General features: G+C 41.3%; 1 protein-coding gene across 1 annotated transcript; it reads right to left on the reverse strand.

The window, feature by feature from the left end:
* Nucleotides 1–280: 280 nt before the first annotated feature.
* Nucleotides 281–13,520, reverse strand: arxa (aristaless related homeobox a). Its single transcript, XM_048540103.2, has 5 exons — nt 13,203–13,520; nt 11,193–11,751; nt 10,219–10,264; nt 8,358–8,689; nt 281–4,426 (listed from the first exon to the last, which is right to left on the reverse strand). The coding sequence occupies exons 1-5, from the start codon at nt 13,477–13,479 to the stop codon at nt 4,189–4,191; spliced, it is 1,452 nt and encodes a 483-aa protein (XP_048396060.1). The 5' UTR covers nt 13,480–13,520; the 3' UTR covers nt 281–4,188.
* Nucleotides 13,521–16,760: the final 3,240 nt, after the last annotated feature.

Genomic DNA, 16,760 nt, shown 5'->3' on the forward strand with positions numbered 1-16,760 from the left:
TTCCAATGCCGCTTTCTTCCGTCTTTCTTTCACAACTTCAACAGCTCCAAAGGCGGCAGAACCTCCCCACCCCCACCATCCCCTCGAAAAGACTGTGTGTTTTGTATAGAATTATGCGCGTCCGAACAGCCCTGGGTTAAATGCAACACACATAGCAAAGATTTGGCATTTTGATAGACTATACTACAAACAGAACCTGAGGTTTAAAATATACTTTATTATGTTTCATCTAATGGTAAAGATAAAAAGATGAAAAACAAGACAACACTTAATTGCGTTTTCACTAAGTGTGCATTATTCATACATGGTTTCATTAATGCGCACAATATATTATGCCTCCCTTACGTTAAACTTCAATATTAAGTGATCTGCGCATAAAAAATTAACCTGTATCTGAATCATATATTCCTTTCCACGTTAACCAATACAATTTGTACATGTATACATATATACAACAGTCTTTCTACCTATACACATGCATGCAAATGTACACATGTTTATATAGACGACTTGTCACTCTACTTGAAATCTCTCCAAATCTGGAAACTGGTTTTGGGAACAGATGGTGAGGAGCTTGGCAGTGAATGGAGGGAGAGTTGAATTTGTGTGAGCGTGCTGAATCCTGGCTCCCGTGCAATGGAGTTGCTTGAGTCTGAAGGCAGCACAAAAACACCAGGGAGGTTTGCTTAAGGTTGGGGGTCACAGTCGTCGTGTTTTGTAGCAAGAATTCCCAGATATTAGAGCCAAATTGGGTTGCTATTCATTAATAATGTTCACAATAAGATTAAATCATTCTGGAAAATCTCATAAAACCCTGTAAATACGCTTCACTGGCTCTTTCAAACGAAATCATTCAACACTTGGGGAGGTTTGGCTGACGAGAAATTGGTTTCTTTGCTAATGCCTTTTTTTCAAAGACACTCAGAGTTTATCATGCGTGACATGTCAAATGTTTAATATAGACTTGATGGGAGTCATCGGCCGTTAACATGCGATATTTATGGTGAATATTTAGCAAAGAATAGCTGCTTTACCAGCTGCGAGGCATGAAAGAACAGTCTGAGATCTACATGTTTGCACCATCACTGAGGTGGGATTAGTTGTAAAGCAAGGCGAGTAAGAGGGAGATGCTTTCATTCGTCCATAAGAACTTTAATCCACCACGTAATTTCACGCAATTTGATTTAGTACTATAGAGTGGAGGTCAGATGGGTGTTGGGGGGGAGGGTGAATTACTTTAAAAAACATTCATTAGCTGAGATAAAGGGATAGGTTCTGGTCTGATATCAACCTAAAGATATGTCGCCCACAGTGTTAATTGGCTACCTGGTCCAAAACGGGTAATGACGTGAGTACATCAAAGTCTAGAGTGGGGTTGTTGGGCCACGCCAGGCAACGTTTAACACAAGAGTTGGTCATCCCGGTGCAAACACTTCATCTTACGTGACGAATATAGCAGAGGTGAGGTCAGTTCAGAAATCAAAACTGCGATGGCTGTCATACTCGGGATCGGAAACAGTAAAGAATCTACAAGTTCCCATGCCCACCTCCATCACACAAACTATAAATCTTTTGCTCGCCCTGAAAACTTGATTTTGTTTTCATCAAGTTGATTTTTGTTCCTGCCAAACTAAAGGTCTGTTCAACACACTGTTTATCTCCAAAAAAAACAATAAAAAAGATGATTTATACCCCGCCCCGTATTGAAAGAGAAAAGAATTAAATTTATCAATGCCAACAGTTGACGCTTTGTTTGAGAAAGGACTATTTAAAGCTAAACGGGTAGGAATTGATAAAATTGCCAGGTTAGTACAGAAATCAGAGACTGGATGTTGCCATACTGACGCCACAATCAAGCCGATTGATTTTTTTTCGAAAGGTGTCATCTAATTTGATTAATAGTGTCAACATCAGGAATTAGTGTCCCCACATTCACCATAGCCTTGGTGAATTCAATAGGAAAATCCATTGGCTGTGTTACTTTGAAACTGTATATTCCTATATTTCAGCCTCACATAATCGAAGCTGAAGCTTTCTCAGTGGATCCATACTGGCATTAACTTGAACAGAATCTTATTATGATATCGAGAATATGAAATAAGCATATTCTAAAGACGTATACCCTCTGTACTTGCTATATAGTATTTATAAGATATTTGAATTCGCGTGGCGACCTTCTGTAACACCTCTAATCCGGGGAGCAGATTATCGTGCAAACCTAACCTATCCAATCATCTATTTGGAGTGGCTCTGGGCCAGGTAACCTCTCCACGAGTCTCGCGCTTAGCTGCTTGGCCATCAATTGGGTAAGTCAGCACTCAGACTCAAATAACGCGGAAGGCGGTCACCGATCACGTCACGGCGAATTCGTTGAACACGAATGTTTAGTAGGGTGGCTCAGTAGCACAGATACAGCAAGACATCCAAGCAAATACTTGTTGGCAGCATTTTATAGCGGCGATAGTGGTGGGGCTGAGGGTTCAATGTTATAATTTCCAAATGATAGTTAACATAGTCTAGGAAGGATGTATCCAGAAATTGAAAATGAAACACAAATAAAACACCTTTTCATTTACATTCCGCCGAGCAAAGTCCATAAAACCACTTTTTGTTGGTGGTGTCAGCGATGTAAGACTATGAACACTACTAGCAACTTCTGCCAATGTTCATTAAAACAACAGTGCTCGAAGAATGCGCTAAATGCTTGAAATAATCTTAACCCAGTGCAGGGATTACTTGTGGGAGTGCAGAAAATGCCAGTATTCATTCTTCCATTGACAAATTGGATTCTGGGCCCAAAGAACATTGTGGTCCACCTGAACGTTATGTTGTGTTATTAAAGTTTTTTCTCCCTCTCGAAATTAACGAGATGGATGTTTAAATTGCTTTGCAATGTTGTGTTTATTAACTATCACACTTAGAAATTAGCCAGCACATACGCATATGCAAGCGTGATTTGTGAATGAATGGGACTTTCCTGAAACGGAATGGCTGGCTGGAAAACACCTTCCTGTTGTGCAGCCTGAATGTCACCATACAGTCAGACAGGAACCTGCCAGGGTTCGAGCCTATAAAGTACAAACTACCTATCAGCTGACTGCACCTATTTTGGACAGAAACACAACTGGCGCTTTTAGTTATTTTTAATTATGAATTTGAGTCGATTGTTCTGTTCTAGTAGTGAGTTTGTCCGCAATGGATAAATGCTCAGTAGTATAAATACTCAGGTTTTAGAATAAGCGCTTTCTCCAATTAGCTTGTTAAGCGTAACATTTTATTTTCGAGTGTCACCACTCTTCTAGCCCATATCAAGAAGTTACAACAGTACACGTAATATACCAAGTTGCTTTTTATAAGGTTTTCGAAACCTCTATGGTTAATAAGTTAAATAAAATGTTTGTCCATAAATAATTATTCTACGAACCTAATACATCCACATCACTGTATAAGAACTGTCTGGTAATTCTAGAGAATAAACTTTCACAACACGCTGAGTGCAAATTTTCATTTAAAAAAAAATGTACAATTATTTTCCTTGGAAATTCTGAAGAACGACCATCATGTACAGAAATCAATCACAGTTTAGTGAAATAAGCAGTCCACTCGGATTGGCAGTATTTTTGTCCCTTTGGTTTAGTAGCGAACCGTTGGTTGGCTACACAGATGTATATACATATATAGATATAAAATTCTAGACGTAATCAATGCATGTATGCCCGTGTATGCTATACAACTCGTCCGTCGCAGAAAGTCAACCTCAATTCATTCAGAAACAGTATCCCTTAAACCTGGCCACCAGGAATTGGGAAACTACCCGTGAGTTTTGAATACACTTCATCGCTCTTTCAATTTCAAGACTGCCCTGATTAGATCAAACACCAGTATATTAAAGAAAGTTTCTCTCAAGTATATTCTTAATCAGGCGCTCCTATTACTATCTTCCCCTTTCAGGGAAATAAGAATGGTAGGAATATCGCAAATCTTATATGTAAACAATGTAATTGATTTTCTCTTTCTGTCTCTGTCTTGGCTGTTTTTGATATTAAGTGTGGCTTGTTGATGTGATGAAAGGGATACTGACTCTATGGGGGCATGCACAGTCTGAGAACCCAATCCACGCGGTGTAACTGGTCCTCTTTCTGAATTTGGTCTTGATCAGCAGCGTGTGTGAAGCCCCTCGCTGTGTACTCAGCACACTTCCTTGCCAGTGGAGGGTGCGGGAAGGATGTTGAGTTGTGTGAGTTGGGCGGCATGTTCCTTGGCTTTGAGTCTCAGTGCTGCGATACTGGACGCTCGTCTGTCTGCTGCTGCCACCGCGGGGTCTGCGAGGGCGCCGGTCTGCACTCCCCCTTCTACCCCCGGGGCCGACTGTCTCAGCAGGGCAGGCCCAGAGGCGCCTGTCAGCGGAGTTACTGTCGAGAAGAGCCTGAAACAGACAAGGATTTTCGAGATTATGATACGTGAAAGATTTTTGAGTCAAACACGATCAGCTGATTTGGTGATGGTGGGGTACGAATAAATATAAAGGCTTTATTGATCGAGGATGTTTGGGGGGGGGGGGGGAATGCTAGTCTACACAACGTGCGAAGTAACACCGGACTCGCATTATATCAGACTTGCACATCACACGCCGGATGATTTTGATTTAAGAGGAAGCCTACCACTGTAAGGACGCGCCTTAAAATAACCAGTTTATTGCTAGAAGTTGCCTGTTTTGTCAATTTATAAGCTTGGCATGAAATGAAGTTGGACCATTACTAGCAGGGACATGAATGGATCACAACTGCACGGTGAAACCACTTGGACAACTACGGTTTAGTGTAATCTGAACTCCGGAAGCAGGGATAATCCGTCATAGTCTTAGCTAGCATTATCAACGTTAGAAAAAAAATCAACTATAATGTCGTTATTACGGGTCTGGGATCGTTGTTAGAATTATTCAAGTTCTCTTGCTGCTGCAAAGACAATATTCAGGCTAGAATCAGGAGCTAGTTTTTTTTTGGGCAAGGTCGAATCTGAAACGTCAACACTTCTTCATTTTACAGCTGCGCCCCGACCTGATGGAGATATCCAGCACTCTCTCCCCCCTCTCTCATTTTATTTCAGTTTTCCATCTTCCGCAATATTTTGCTTTCGAATTAGCATTTAATTCATTGCGACTTCTCACAGCGCGCGTCTTCTATGTTACGTATTCGGAAGTGTATTTGACCCCGCTGTGTGCTAGCACTGGACCCATTTACTGAAGCCATCTTTCAGCGAGGGTTTTGGAAATGCTGTATCTGTTCATATTACGGTGCTGACTGATGTATGACAACTTTAGATCGCAACGCTATCGCTTCTTAACTGATCCCAAATTGTTGTTAGGTCACTTTACAGATCAGGTAACTGCAACCATGACCTCATACAGAAACATTACAAGGGCAGTAAGACACAGTGAAATCAGGGCATTTCTTGCCTGCGTAACCGTACTGACATTGCGAGTGGTAATAACATCTTTCATATTCGTTCCGCTTGAAAGGGCATCTTTCAGTTCGCCTTCTCGGGTGATGGATGTTACAAAACAAGGGACAACTTTCGACTCTCACAGCCAAAACTTTTGCACCTTGACTGAAATAATTAATACTTTATACTTCCCTATCGAGATGTTTTATAGAAACCAGATACATTCTTTTAAGAATGAATAACATGACAGGGCATATTAATAAAACTAAGAATGACATCGAAAATTTGTTACTTTGGCGATTAAGCACGGTAGATTAGCCGCCACCTTCGCCTCCCCTAGAACTTGGTGATCATTTAGTCGCCCTCAATTAGTGTACGTCCTGGACTTGAATGGTTAAATTAGAGAAAGATTGGGCACATCACAGGCTCCCCTGCCATGATACTCCTGCCTGGAATGGGTGATGGAAAACCGTGAGGTTATTCGGCAGATATATTAGCACACATATGTGTCAGTGTTTTGATGTCCACTTTGTTAGTGCTGCAGCTCCGTGACTCTCAAATGGAAGAGCCGGCAGCATCTGCCTGCATGGTATAGTCCGTAAAAATGATACGGTTTAACTCACCTACTTTCTGATGAGCTGCGATGCTCACCATACAGTTGCTGCTGCTCAGCTAATAGAAGTTCAAACCAACTGTATAGCCAACCCTCTGAACAGAGGATGGAGAAGAATTGACAGAATCCCACTTAAGTTGTATTGACACCAAGACCGCACGTCTGGAGAGGGGTAACTGGAATCCAGTCGCTCCCCTGTGCTAGATATGGTTTTCTAATACTCAAGACAATGGGGGTTCACTGTTGACTATAATTAATGTTCACTTACAACGATCGAAAAGACGAGTCTCTTATTAATGTCAGCATGGATTGGGATTATTTCCCCTGGAATTGATTCCCCTAAAATCGTATAGATTTGTGTCTATGCACATTGGGGCTTCTGAAACTTTGTGTCCTAAAATCCGAAGATGGGCAGGTTTATGTAGATTGGCCATGCTAAATTGCGCATAGTATCCAGGGATGTGAAGGTTGGGTGGATTAGTCATGGGAAATGCAAGGTTACAAACGATGTAGGGTAGGGGGTTTGGTTCTGGGTTTGAGTGGTATGCTATTCATAGTGTTGGTGTGGACTCGATGGGCCGAATGGTCTGCTTCCACACTGTAGGGATTCTTTGCTTTTCTGAAAGTATTTGTACTTGGGTGGGTTCCGAATGAGAAGAATGTCCACTCCGCATTAGACAAATGTCTCTTTGGCTTGAATGCTCCTAACCATAGCGACTGGTCTGTGTCCATGTCAGGCTCCTGACTGATCAGAAAGGCGAAATATGTAATTTCCCAGTGATGCGGAATAGTGCAAGAGAGTAAGGTGTAGGATAGATTATACACAATCAAACTTTAAGTAAGAATAAATAGTTCAACCACGTTGTAAAACGGTTGTTGGACAGTTTGAATCTCGGACCGGGGTGTATTTCCTGTGGATTTGCTTTATCTCCGTGCTCTGCATGACCTGTGTCTGGATTTATATGAGTTTCCGAATGCTACAGTCGACCCGAGATCATACCGCACTGAATAACTTCTCAAGTACATAGCATGCAGATTTCAGATGGCTTTGTCAAATCATTTTCATGACGGTGTAAGCGACCAAATTATAAACCTTGAAAGGTAAAAGATACTGAGTTGTAGTGATCGAGTTGCTGGGTTCACCTTGCTTCTGAAATGCCCAATATCATCCTTTTTATTCTTTTAGCCCTCGTCAGTTCATCATTACCCTGTTGCTACTTTCAGTTTCAATTTCTGGAAATAAATAAGGAATAAATATTCCAGATTTATTACTTTTTGCTAAATCTGATACTGCTCACTCAATATCAAAACACAAGATAGGTGGCCAACCCAAGAAATCAACACTGCTAGAACTACATTCGAATAGTCTACAGCTAATCTGCAAGAAATGAAATACTGCTGGAAAGGATAGAATTTATAAACGTAGGGACGCCGAATGTTTTATTCAAACTTTGTCGCTCTCTTAAGCAACGCACAGTAAGCAGTTTCGATTTACAACATTGTCTCGACCGGTCTATTCGTGAGATTTGCTTTCATTTAGAGAAATCCCTCGAGAAATACTGGGCCATGAGCTTAACCGTATTGATGGTACATGGGCCACCGTCTGGATCTCGCAGTTGTGGAGAGCTCTTCCCTCGCCGTTTAGGTAAATCTGGAGCTTGCATTAACTGCTGCGGCTTTTCACCGGAGCACTTGTCCTTTAGTTCATCAGGAAGCATTGAAAAGGCTTCATTGTTGTATCACGAATATTTGAAAATGAGCTTGATTTCTCCCCTTCACACGCACGCGCGCGCACACAGGCAGAGCTAGCAGTGGCTTGAATATATTTGCAAATTGTTCTGAAATATTCCTACTCTTGTTAACTATAATGTGACGAAGAGATTGTTCACTGTGTTGTTAGGGTAACTGAACATGATGCTGTTATATATGATTACGTGCAATAGCTTTTGAAGATCAGTTCATTCGTCTATCGTTGGATTTGTTGTTACATTTCATGTGAGATTAATCATGACGCTGAATGATGTTTTACTTTCACTCCATTATCTTGCTGACTTTTCACATGTTAGCCATCCTGCTGCTGCTATTCTAAAAGTAAAGTCTACTACCAACTTATTTTGTGATTAGCTGTTAGCCTTGTTCTTTTACAAAATGGGGTTTGGCCGCTGGTTCTGAACGAATTGCTCTAATTCCCCCTTGTTCGTTGTGCCTGCTGACTGATTGATTCTGATTCTCTCGTGCTTCTTGACCTGTTGGTGATGTTGCTGCTCTTGGAGGCGGGAGAGGCTCTGCCTGATGTTCTTACCTGCCGAAGTGCGGAGTGATGAAAGGATGTCTGAACATGGCCGCTCCCAGAAAGGTGCCGAGGCCTAACGGGGCCCCGCTGGGGGGTAAAGCGGCGGTCCCTGGTGGAGGTGGAAGCCCGGGGAAAGCTGCGGCGGCGGCTGCGGCGGCGGCTGCGGCGGCTGACCAGGCTGATTCCAGGCTCGGGTGGTGTCCGAAGGGACTACTGTCCAGGTAAGGTCCCAGCGGGTGTCCCGCTCCCAACGGGCTGGCGAAGGACAAACCGCCCGGATGGCTCTGAGCTCCGGCTTTCTCTCGCTTTCGCCACTTAGCTCTGCGGTTCTGAAACCAAACCTGCAAAAAAAAGTTCAACTTCTTTAATAAAAATCTTTTCAAAATCTGTGGAAGTGCAGTACGGGGTGCAGGGCGGCGAGAGTTGGGAGAAGTGTCCTGTAAATATAAATTCACTTTGGATTGCAACCAGCAACATAAAATTACATTGAATGTTTAACGAGCACAAAATAATTGCTGAATTTCAGTTCTACAGTTATTATAAAGAAATGATGCACTTTAAAAATATCTATCATTTACTACTAACGATTTAAATTTCACATTAGTTCCACAGAGCAATGTAAAACAGATGTATCTTGACACCAGTTATCAACGCCCAGGAACTGACAGAATTGTGTAGTATTTGCCCAAATCGGATGGCGTGAGGCACAAATTCTGTCGCACAATTTCATATTACAAATACATAACACCATCTTTGGCTTCAGGCTTCAAACCACATCAACTATACAGAGATTCCTGCCTTTACCGGAGAAATATCAAATACATAATGAATTAAAATAATGAAGCGAACTAAAGTCGGATTAGGAAAATTTATAAATATGCCCTCGCAAATTTGAAGATAACGTACAACACTGAGATTGCGATTATAATCAAGTTAATGAACTAAAAAGGTATCAGATAGTGTCTTCGTGATTTATGTCATCGCTTTCAAATTGACCTTAATGAATTGACATTAGTTAAGAGATTTTTTAAAAAGGAGGAATTAAAATATAAAATAACACGCTACGATTAATTTTACTAGACTGGCTCCTCAGTTTTATTGAGTCCAAACAATCTTTTGTAAAGGAAAAAGGAGAGAGAAAAAAAAGTTATTTAACTTTCCCACGACTAGCTGAGCGGAAAATAATCATTCCTGGCTGCCTGTCACGTTGGGTATTTAACAATAGAACAATGTGTCAACAGAACCAGGGAGAATCTCATCATTAGCCCCTTTAATGCAAGAAGCTGTTGTGTATTAAATGAGCCATATGGAATTTATTAGGTCTTATCAGCGCTTGATTGTAACTGTAAAGTGATTTACTCGGCCTTTACCTCCCAACATATGTTTTATGTTCCCCGTGTTCGCAATAAGGCGCCAATCATAATGTTTATCGTCGCTTTGGTTATGAAGCTTGGAGAGAAAATGTAGTGCTATGGGCCCTATCAACTTTACCAGCTCTTTACTTTGCACCATGGCATTACATTCACTGAAAGCGAAGGAAGCTCAATCCTTTCTTGCTGTTTTAAAGTCTTTGGTTGCTGTGGCGAAAAGGTATTTTCATTGCTCATATTTGCGGAGTCACATCCGCAGAAAATCTGACAGATCAGTATACTGTATCTGGTACAGTCCACTCAGGTTTAAGGTTGCAAGTCCGAGGCTATCTTTAGCATTATTATTTCTTTTAAACCCAAAAGAAATGTGGGTCATAACTAATGAAAACAGAATAAAAGAACCCTATAACTTTAGATTAAAAACATCTAATATACCTGGGCTTTGACGGGAGGACTGGCCCAGAATTTATCTATCTATTCACTCGTTAGCTACAACTTACTTGCACTCGTGCTTCGGTTAAATCTAGCCGCATCGCCAGCTCCTCCCTGTACAAAACACAGAAAGAAGTGAAAAAGACACTTTCAGCACTCCCATAGTTCGCGGTATGTTTTATTTTTGGAAAGCTAATACTGGTTTCAAGTTCTATATGGGGATCAAACATGACCAAACAGCTATTTACGGACGCTCTCCAGTCTTTCCTGTTTCCATGGGCCATAAAATAGGCCAGACGAAGCATGCAAACATCGAGCAAGCGTTTCATCTCCAACATTTTCAGCAACGTCACAACCACTAGAATATGTCATTATTTGAGACAGGAAATCGCCCTTTTTAGTAATAAACGGAAACGAATTTTAATTCTGAAGAGCATTGTAAATTCATTGGAAGTACCAGAACGATTGTACATGCTAATAATTGTTTTCCTTCCCTCCCGACCATGACACATCTGATAAAAGTCAGTTTTCGTTTTCATTTGTTACATTGTTCCACTTGTATCGTGATCCGTTGCTTTGTAAACAATTCACTTTCAGTCAATGGGTCGAAAGAGAAAGGTTTCTAATGGGCACACGGATTTTGTGACCTTAGAATTTCATACACTACATTTTCTTCAGATTATGGATATTGACGGGCTAAAGTCTTGAAATCCATGGGGTGCAACAAAAAACGGCAGTCGATCTAAAAAAAGGGGCTGCCGGGTGGGAAAGCGCTGTGCTCGTAGCGTTAATCTGGAGCCATTGCTTTGAGAGGAGCGACACCAGCGAGTGGAGAGCTGGAAAAGTGACCAGCCTCCGATAGATCAATCGATCAGGTAGGTGTCTATCGTGTGACTATTCGGCGTGGCAATAAACACCACGGCTGTGAATGGAAATCAAGTTAGAAACAATTAGAGACTGCTGGGTGTATCAATAAAGCTTTCAGTCTGTGACCTGGTTTTGATAAGTTCTGTAAGTTTTTTTTTAAATTGTCTGTACATACCTGGTGAAGACGTCCGGGTAGTGTGTTTTCTGAAAAGCTCTCTCTAGTTCTTCAAGCTGGTAGCTGGTGAATGTAGTCCTGTATCGTCGCTGTTTCCTTTTTAACATACCTTCTTCAGAGTCACTACCGGCTGATAGACACAGGCTGTCTTCCCCATCCTTCACATCCACGTCTGTCTGCGCTTCCTCCACAAGTTTGGGGCTTAAGTCGTCTTCGACCGTGTCCTCTTTCGCATCTCCCTCGAACGACTTGTCAGCGGGCTCCACCGAACTTAGCTCTGGAGCCGGGACCAGGTTCTGTGTGCTGTCCCCTTGCGTTTTGCCCAGGCTGAAGTTTTCTTTGTAGGATTTACTGCGGCTGATGCTGACTTGTGGGGCCTGGTTGATTTTCAGATCGGTGTTTCGGAACGGTTCGGAGGACCTGTCTCTCTCCAATTTCTCGTCAGCAATCTCGTTAAATCCCCGAGCGTCAAAGATTTTACTTCCCAGCCCGTATAGTCTTCGGAACTTCGGGGGGAAATGGAGCTCAGAGTCAAAAGACATGTTTTCCTTGGGTGATCCTATGTGTAAAAAACACGAGAACCTATAATGAATCATTTAGCGGCGTTAAAAACAGAATATTTACTAGTGAGATGTGCTTTGAGAGTCTGTGTTTTACAGGTGTAACTCGACACTCAGTACTGGAACCCACTGTCAATGCCTTATGTATACGGCTGACAAGGAGCGAGCTAGTGTTCCATTTCATGAAGTTTAGACTCTGGACATAGCGAAAGGTTAATGAGTGAAAGTGATAAAACTGCCAGATTTTTCATTCCTAAGAGAACATGTATCACTAGGGGCAGGCCGCGAGAAACTGGTGGAGCCGCAATGGAGGGTCTGCTTTTTTTTTGGCAAATCTGTTCTCACAATGAGCGACATTCCTGAAGCAATCAACTTTTAGAGAAAAGGTCGGTTCATTTTAGGAGAGGACTGTTGGACGGGACTCTTGGATTGGCCGTTAATTAGAATTCGTACACCCTGCATGATTGATGAATTGGTAACTCAGGCAAACTCCGCACTGCCGAAATATATTTGTCTGTCTACAGACAGAAAAACAGTTCTAAATGAACATTCCCCCTTAAAAAAAGCAGCGATTACCACTAATGTGTGGATATTTACTTCTGTTTGCAACCAAAATGCTAAAATGTGCAAAAAAGCTATTTTTATGTCCTTTGATTTTCCTGAGCATTTAGAACGGGTTGAAAAATCATCGCCTTCCACCATTTTCCACTGTCAGAAACACTTTTTAACTTTAATCTACTTTCCTTCTCCAAGTGCTACTGAAAAAAACCCCGCGATTTAACAGGATAAATCGAATTTAAGTTATTTTAAGTTTATATATATATATAATCCCAAGAATCGCTTACATGTTTCCATATGGTCCCTCTTCATTGATATTCAAAATATGCACGAGTTAAAATGTCGAGTGCAGTAAAGGCAGAAGAGCGGAAAGTGAGAACAGGGATTTCCCTTTCGGAGCTTACTTATCGCGAAAGGTGCAATCCGATATTGCTGTGTTTATCGACAGCATATTTGGAAAGTAACCAATTGCAAACACGCCATCTCTATGAAGCCAAATTGATCATTGTAAACAAAGCAAATATTCACCCCCTCCAAAACACATACACAAGTTAAGCCACAAAATAAAACAAAATAATGTACTGCATGAATCGATAATATTTTCTAGAACATGTGCAGCCAGAGCTGGTGTCCATAGTCTGAACCGCAAACTATGTCCACTGTTGCAAAATGATACAAGTGCTTTAAGATCTATTTAAACAGGATACGCGTTTCAAATGATACTGAGTTACATTTGTAAACCAGGTGCCGATGTTCTTTGCAAATTGCAGTTGTAGTGTCAACACATCTAACCCTCAGAAGAACACGAAATTAGTTTTTTTTACAATGTTGCTTAAAAGTGCAGCTGGACCTACGATGCAGCGAAGTTCTGCAGCAACGAAAAAATCCTTACCTTCACTAGCTGAGTCCGGCTCATTCCTGGCTGTGAGAAGCGGCAACGCTTGAGCTCCAATACATCTAATCTTACACGGGCTCCTTCTGCCCAGAATACTGTCGATGCAGTAGGAGGAGAGCAAAGTTGGAGATTTACTTTTGCACTCGGATCTCTCGCAAATCTCCTCCTTGTATTGAGTTGTCATGGTTGGAGCCGGAGTTCTGAGTTGCCGGAGGCTACGATTCCCCCACTTGTACGGCAATCGCTCTTGCTCTGATCGAGGTACTAATGACATTTGTATTGGGCTGTAATTGCTTTGCTCTCGATTCTCCAACACACGTGCTGAAACCTCTGTGATTGGCTCTCCGGGACCCGGGAGCTTCTTTTTTTACATTCCACCAACAGGAAGTTTAGGCGAATGGGAAAACGAGGTATGGATCATTAAGGAATGAACCCGGTGACAGGGCTGTGTTTCTCCGGCTGGAGTTGTAAAGAGCGGCTGTTTCATCTTTCAAACCATGAAGCTGCAATTAGCGGAATTGACGGTGGGTGCAGTAACACGCAGATCCCCTGCGTAATGTCACTCAGCAAGTTATCTTTTTTTTTCCGATTTGAAAAGCTGCAGAGTGTATATTTAAATCCGATCGATCTGAATGAACCTTTGGGAAAGATTAATTAAGATATAGGTCAGAACATTTTTCATTGAGTGACAGTTTCTGCATCTAAGCATTTATGAATTGCAACTTGAAGTCAGGGTCTGGCCTTATATCCATTGCAAAATTGTATCGATATGATAGATTTCAATTGGAAAATGCTGCATTTCTGAATGTAAACTTGAACTGAGTAACGCCTTCATCCTGTTCTGTCAGTCACTCATTGTGAATCAATGCACTGTTATTTCGGTCAACATTAAATCACTGTCTGCTCAAACATTATATCCCGTTGGTATAAAGTGATCTTTCTCTCTCTTCCTCTGTTGTCAGAATGTCCAGGTGTTTGAATTGTAACACTTTTGTAACAATGTAAAGAATTTCAGTGTCGAATTCCGGGAGCGTCTGTAAACCCAGCACACTCAATAATCCGCCACAGGACTTTGTAACCACTCTGTCTTCACCCATCAAATTAAAGGCTAGATTAACTTGTAATGTGATATATTAAACGTTCGTATCGGTAGCTAAATGTGTTTTACAATAACGATTGTCGTGATTTTTATGGGATATGGATCTTGTCAGTAGATGTGATGTATACTATCAGGAATGTGATCGGGGTGTACAGTTGATCAATGCTGAGATGGTTATAATCATTTCATAAATTAATCTTGTAAAGCCCTAGATGAGAAATAGTAAGTTATACGGACTAGCCGAATTGCCCAATTCTTGGAACTCCATTCAGCTATTCGGTATGGAAGTTAATTTGACGATGTTTCGTTTAGTGTCATCAAATGTTGGTTTTAAATGGCGTATTGCAGATATTGCGCGGCGGAGAACTTCATTTTGTATCTATGATAGCACTTCATGACTAAAACGGCGCATTGCGTGACAGTTGGGAGGTGGATAGTGAGTGGAGTAGGGGTGTTGGGGGAGAGCCCGAAACGTTTGGTTTTTCGAGCGCAGACCTAAATTTAATTACACAGCGAAAACAACCGACTTAACTACATATCGACATAATAATCCCAAACAACAGGCGTCTAATACTTAGTTTTTATTTGCGTATTTTTTCGCCTCGTGTCATTAAATGCCGTCGGTTTTTCGAAGCAAGAATACAGAGTTTTCGAAACTATTGTACTGCAAACATATATTTCTGAACTCATTTGTGGCTAGACTTTAGACAGTTGCTGATTGAGGGAGGCACATCATTTACAAGAGAGAGATCGGAAAGGATCTGTCACCCTACCTTGCGCACAATCAGTCATAAGAAAAACCAGCTCATCTACCAAGCAAATCGACTGCAGCGGCGGCAAGAAAACCGGCCAAATCTTAAAAATAATTCAGCCTGACAGAATAGAACAGATTCGCTTGAACATGTTGGGCATACAATTTTCAACCAGCTAAATTTCCAAAAGAAAAGGGAAGGGAATTTATAGGATGAAGGTAATTATGAATAACAGCAAAACACACACCCATATTTAAAACAGACTAGACATGTAGATTAATATTTTCTTCACGTATTTTCATAAATTTATATTTTAAGACAAGCCTAAAATATTTATTGTTTAATCATCTACTGCTTCAGGATGCAAAATGAACTGATTTTTGACCAAAAGGATTTGGAACTACTTATCCGGGGCAAGAGGCGACTTACATATTCCACAAAATAATCAGGTTCACGTTTGTCTGTGCGGAGGCAAATATAAAGGACTGCCATGAATGGAGTAATAACATCTCCCCCCTTCTGAAACAAGAGTATCAAGCCTTTAGTGTATGAACAGATTCCTTATTCTGTTTGTGAATGTGAATGACTGAAAGGGAGAGGCAGACATGAGCTCGATTAGACCCTCAGGAAAATGTATTTTAATTTAATCCCGTACATTGAGGCTGCTGGGTGTCATCCGAATGTACTGCCTTGGGACCGCAGCAATACCACGTAGTTCAATTTGTAAAACATCATTAAAAGGCTTTAGATTCTTTTTTTTAAACAGGGTCGGCCGTTGAGTTTGGAGTGGGTTGGGGTGATGTTTAATATGCAGGCGTATTTGCTCGTGAATTAAGTGGAACATGATGGTGTTAATGTTACTTCGTGAGCTGTAAGTGCTCCTTTCTCTAAACGAATAAACTTGACATGATTGACATAATCGACGATTAAAAGTCCTAGATACGTTCATACAAAGTGCGTTATTAACACTCATCATTAACTCCTCGCTCGTAATCGAACGTGTCAGTCTTACAGAGCACAACTTAAGGCATCTACCAGCTTCAATGACGTTGGAACCAGTGGGTGCTGAATGATTGCTATGGCATTTTGAAAATATTTTGTTTTAAATTCCTTCGAGGATGAGTGCGAGGAACATATGTTGTGGCTGATAACCATTGCTGCTGGAATATTTAGTCAACAGTTTTCTTTACTACTTCTACTTAGCTTTATCTCCAGCAATATGTGTATATCTTTGTGTGTCCGTATATAGCGTCTGAAACATCGCCTGCCGAAAGCTGCACTGTGAATGGTCGAACTCACTGCCTACTTTGATCAGATTCCCTCAATCTTCAATTGCCTCTTCACCAATGCATTTACTCCTTTGCAGGTCCACTCCCAAGCGGCCTTTTCTTAATCTTGACTGCTTTGTAAATTGAAAACGAGCGAACGGGAGAAGATCGGGATGTAACCATATCGCTATTATAGCCAACAAGTCAAGTGTGATAGAGTACGCACTCTATCATAGGAATTTGTTTTGTTTTAATCATTAAACTAATGGACATTAATGTTGAACTTAGGTAGAGGCAATCAGGTGTTGAACAATTAATGAGACTAAAATAAAGAACTGCGGATGCTGGAGATCCGAAACAAAACCAGAAAACTGCTGGAAAAAAGAACTCAGCGGGTCTGGCAGCATCTGTGGTGAGAAAGCAGAGTTAATGTTTC

This window comes from Stegostoma tigrinum, chromosome 12 (assembly GCF_030684315.1).
Source record: "Stegostoma tigrinum isolate sSteTig4 chromosome 12, sSteTig4.hap1, whole genome shotgun sequence".
Taxonomy (NCBI): domain Eukaryota; kingdom Metazoa; phylum Chordata; class Chondrichthyes; order Orectolobiformes; family Stegostomatidae; genus Stegostoma; species Stegostoma tigrinum.

What these genes read in the sequence shown, in the direction of transcription:
- arxa (XM_048540103.2), bottom strand. Translation starts at nt 13,479, where the DNA reads ATGTCATTAGTACCTCGATCAGAGCAAGAGCGATTGCCGTACAAGTGG. An exon ending in GCCGGACTCAGCTAGTGAAG is followed by an intron (nt 11,752 to 13,202) that starts GTAAGGATTTTT and finishes TTTTACACATAG; the next exon opens with GATCACCCAAGGAAAACATG. An exon ending in TAACCGAAGCACGAGTGCAA is followed by an intron (nt 8,690 to 10,218) that starts GTAAGTTGTAGC and finishes TTTTTTTTGCAG; the next exon opens with GTTTGGTTTCAGAACCGCAG.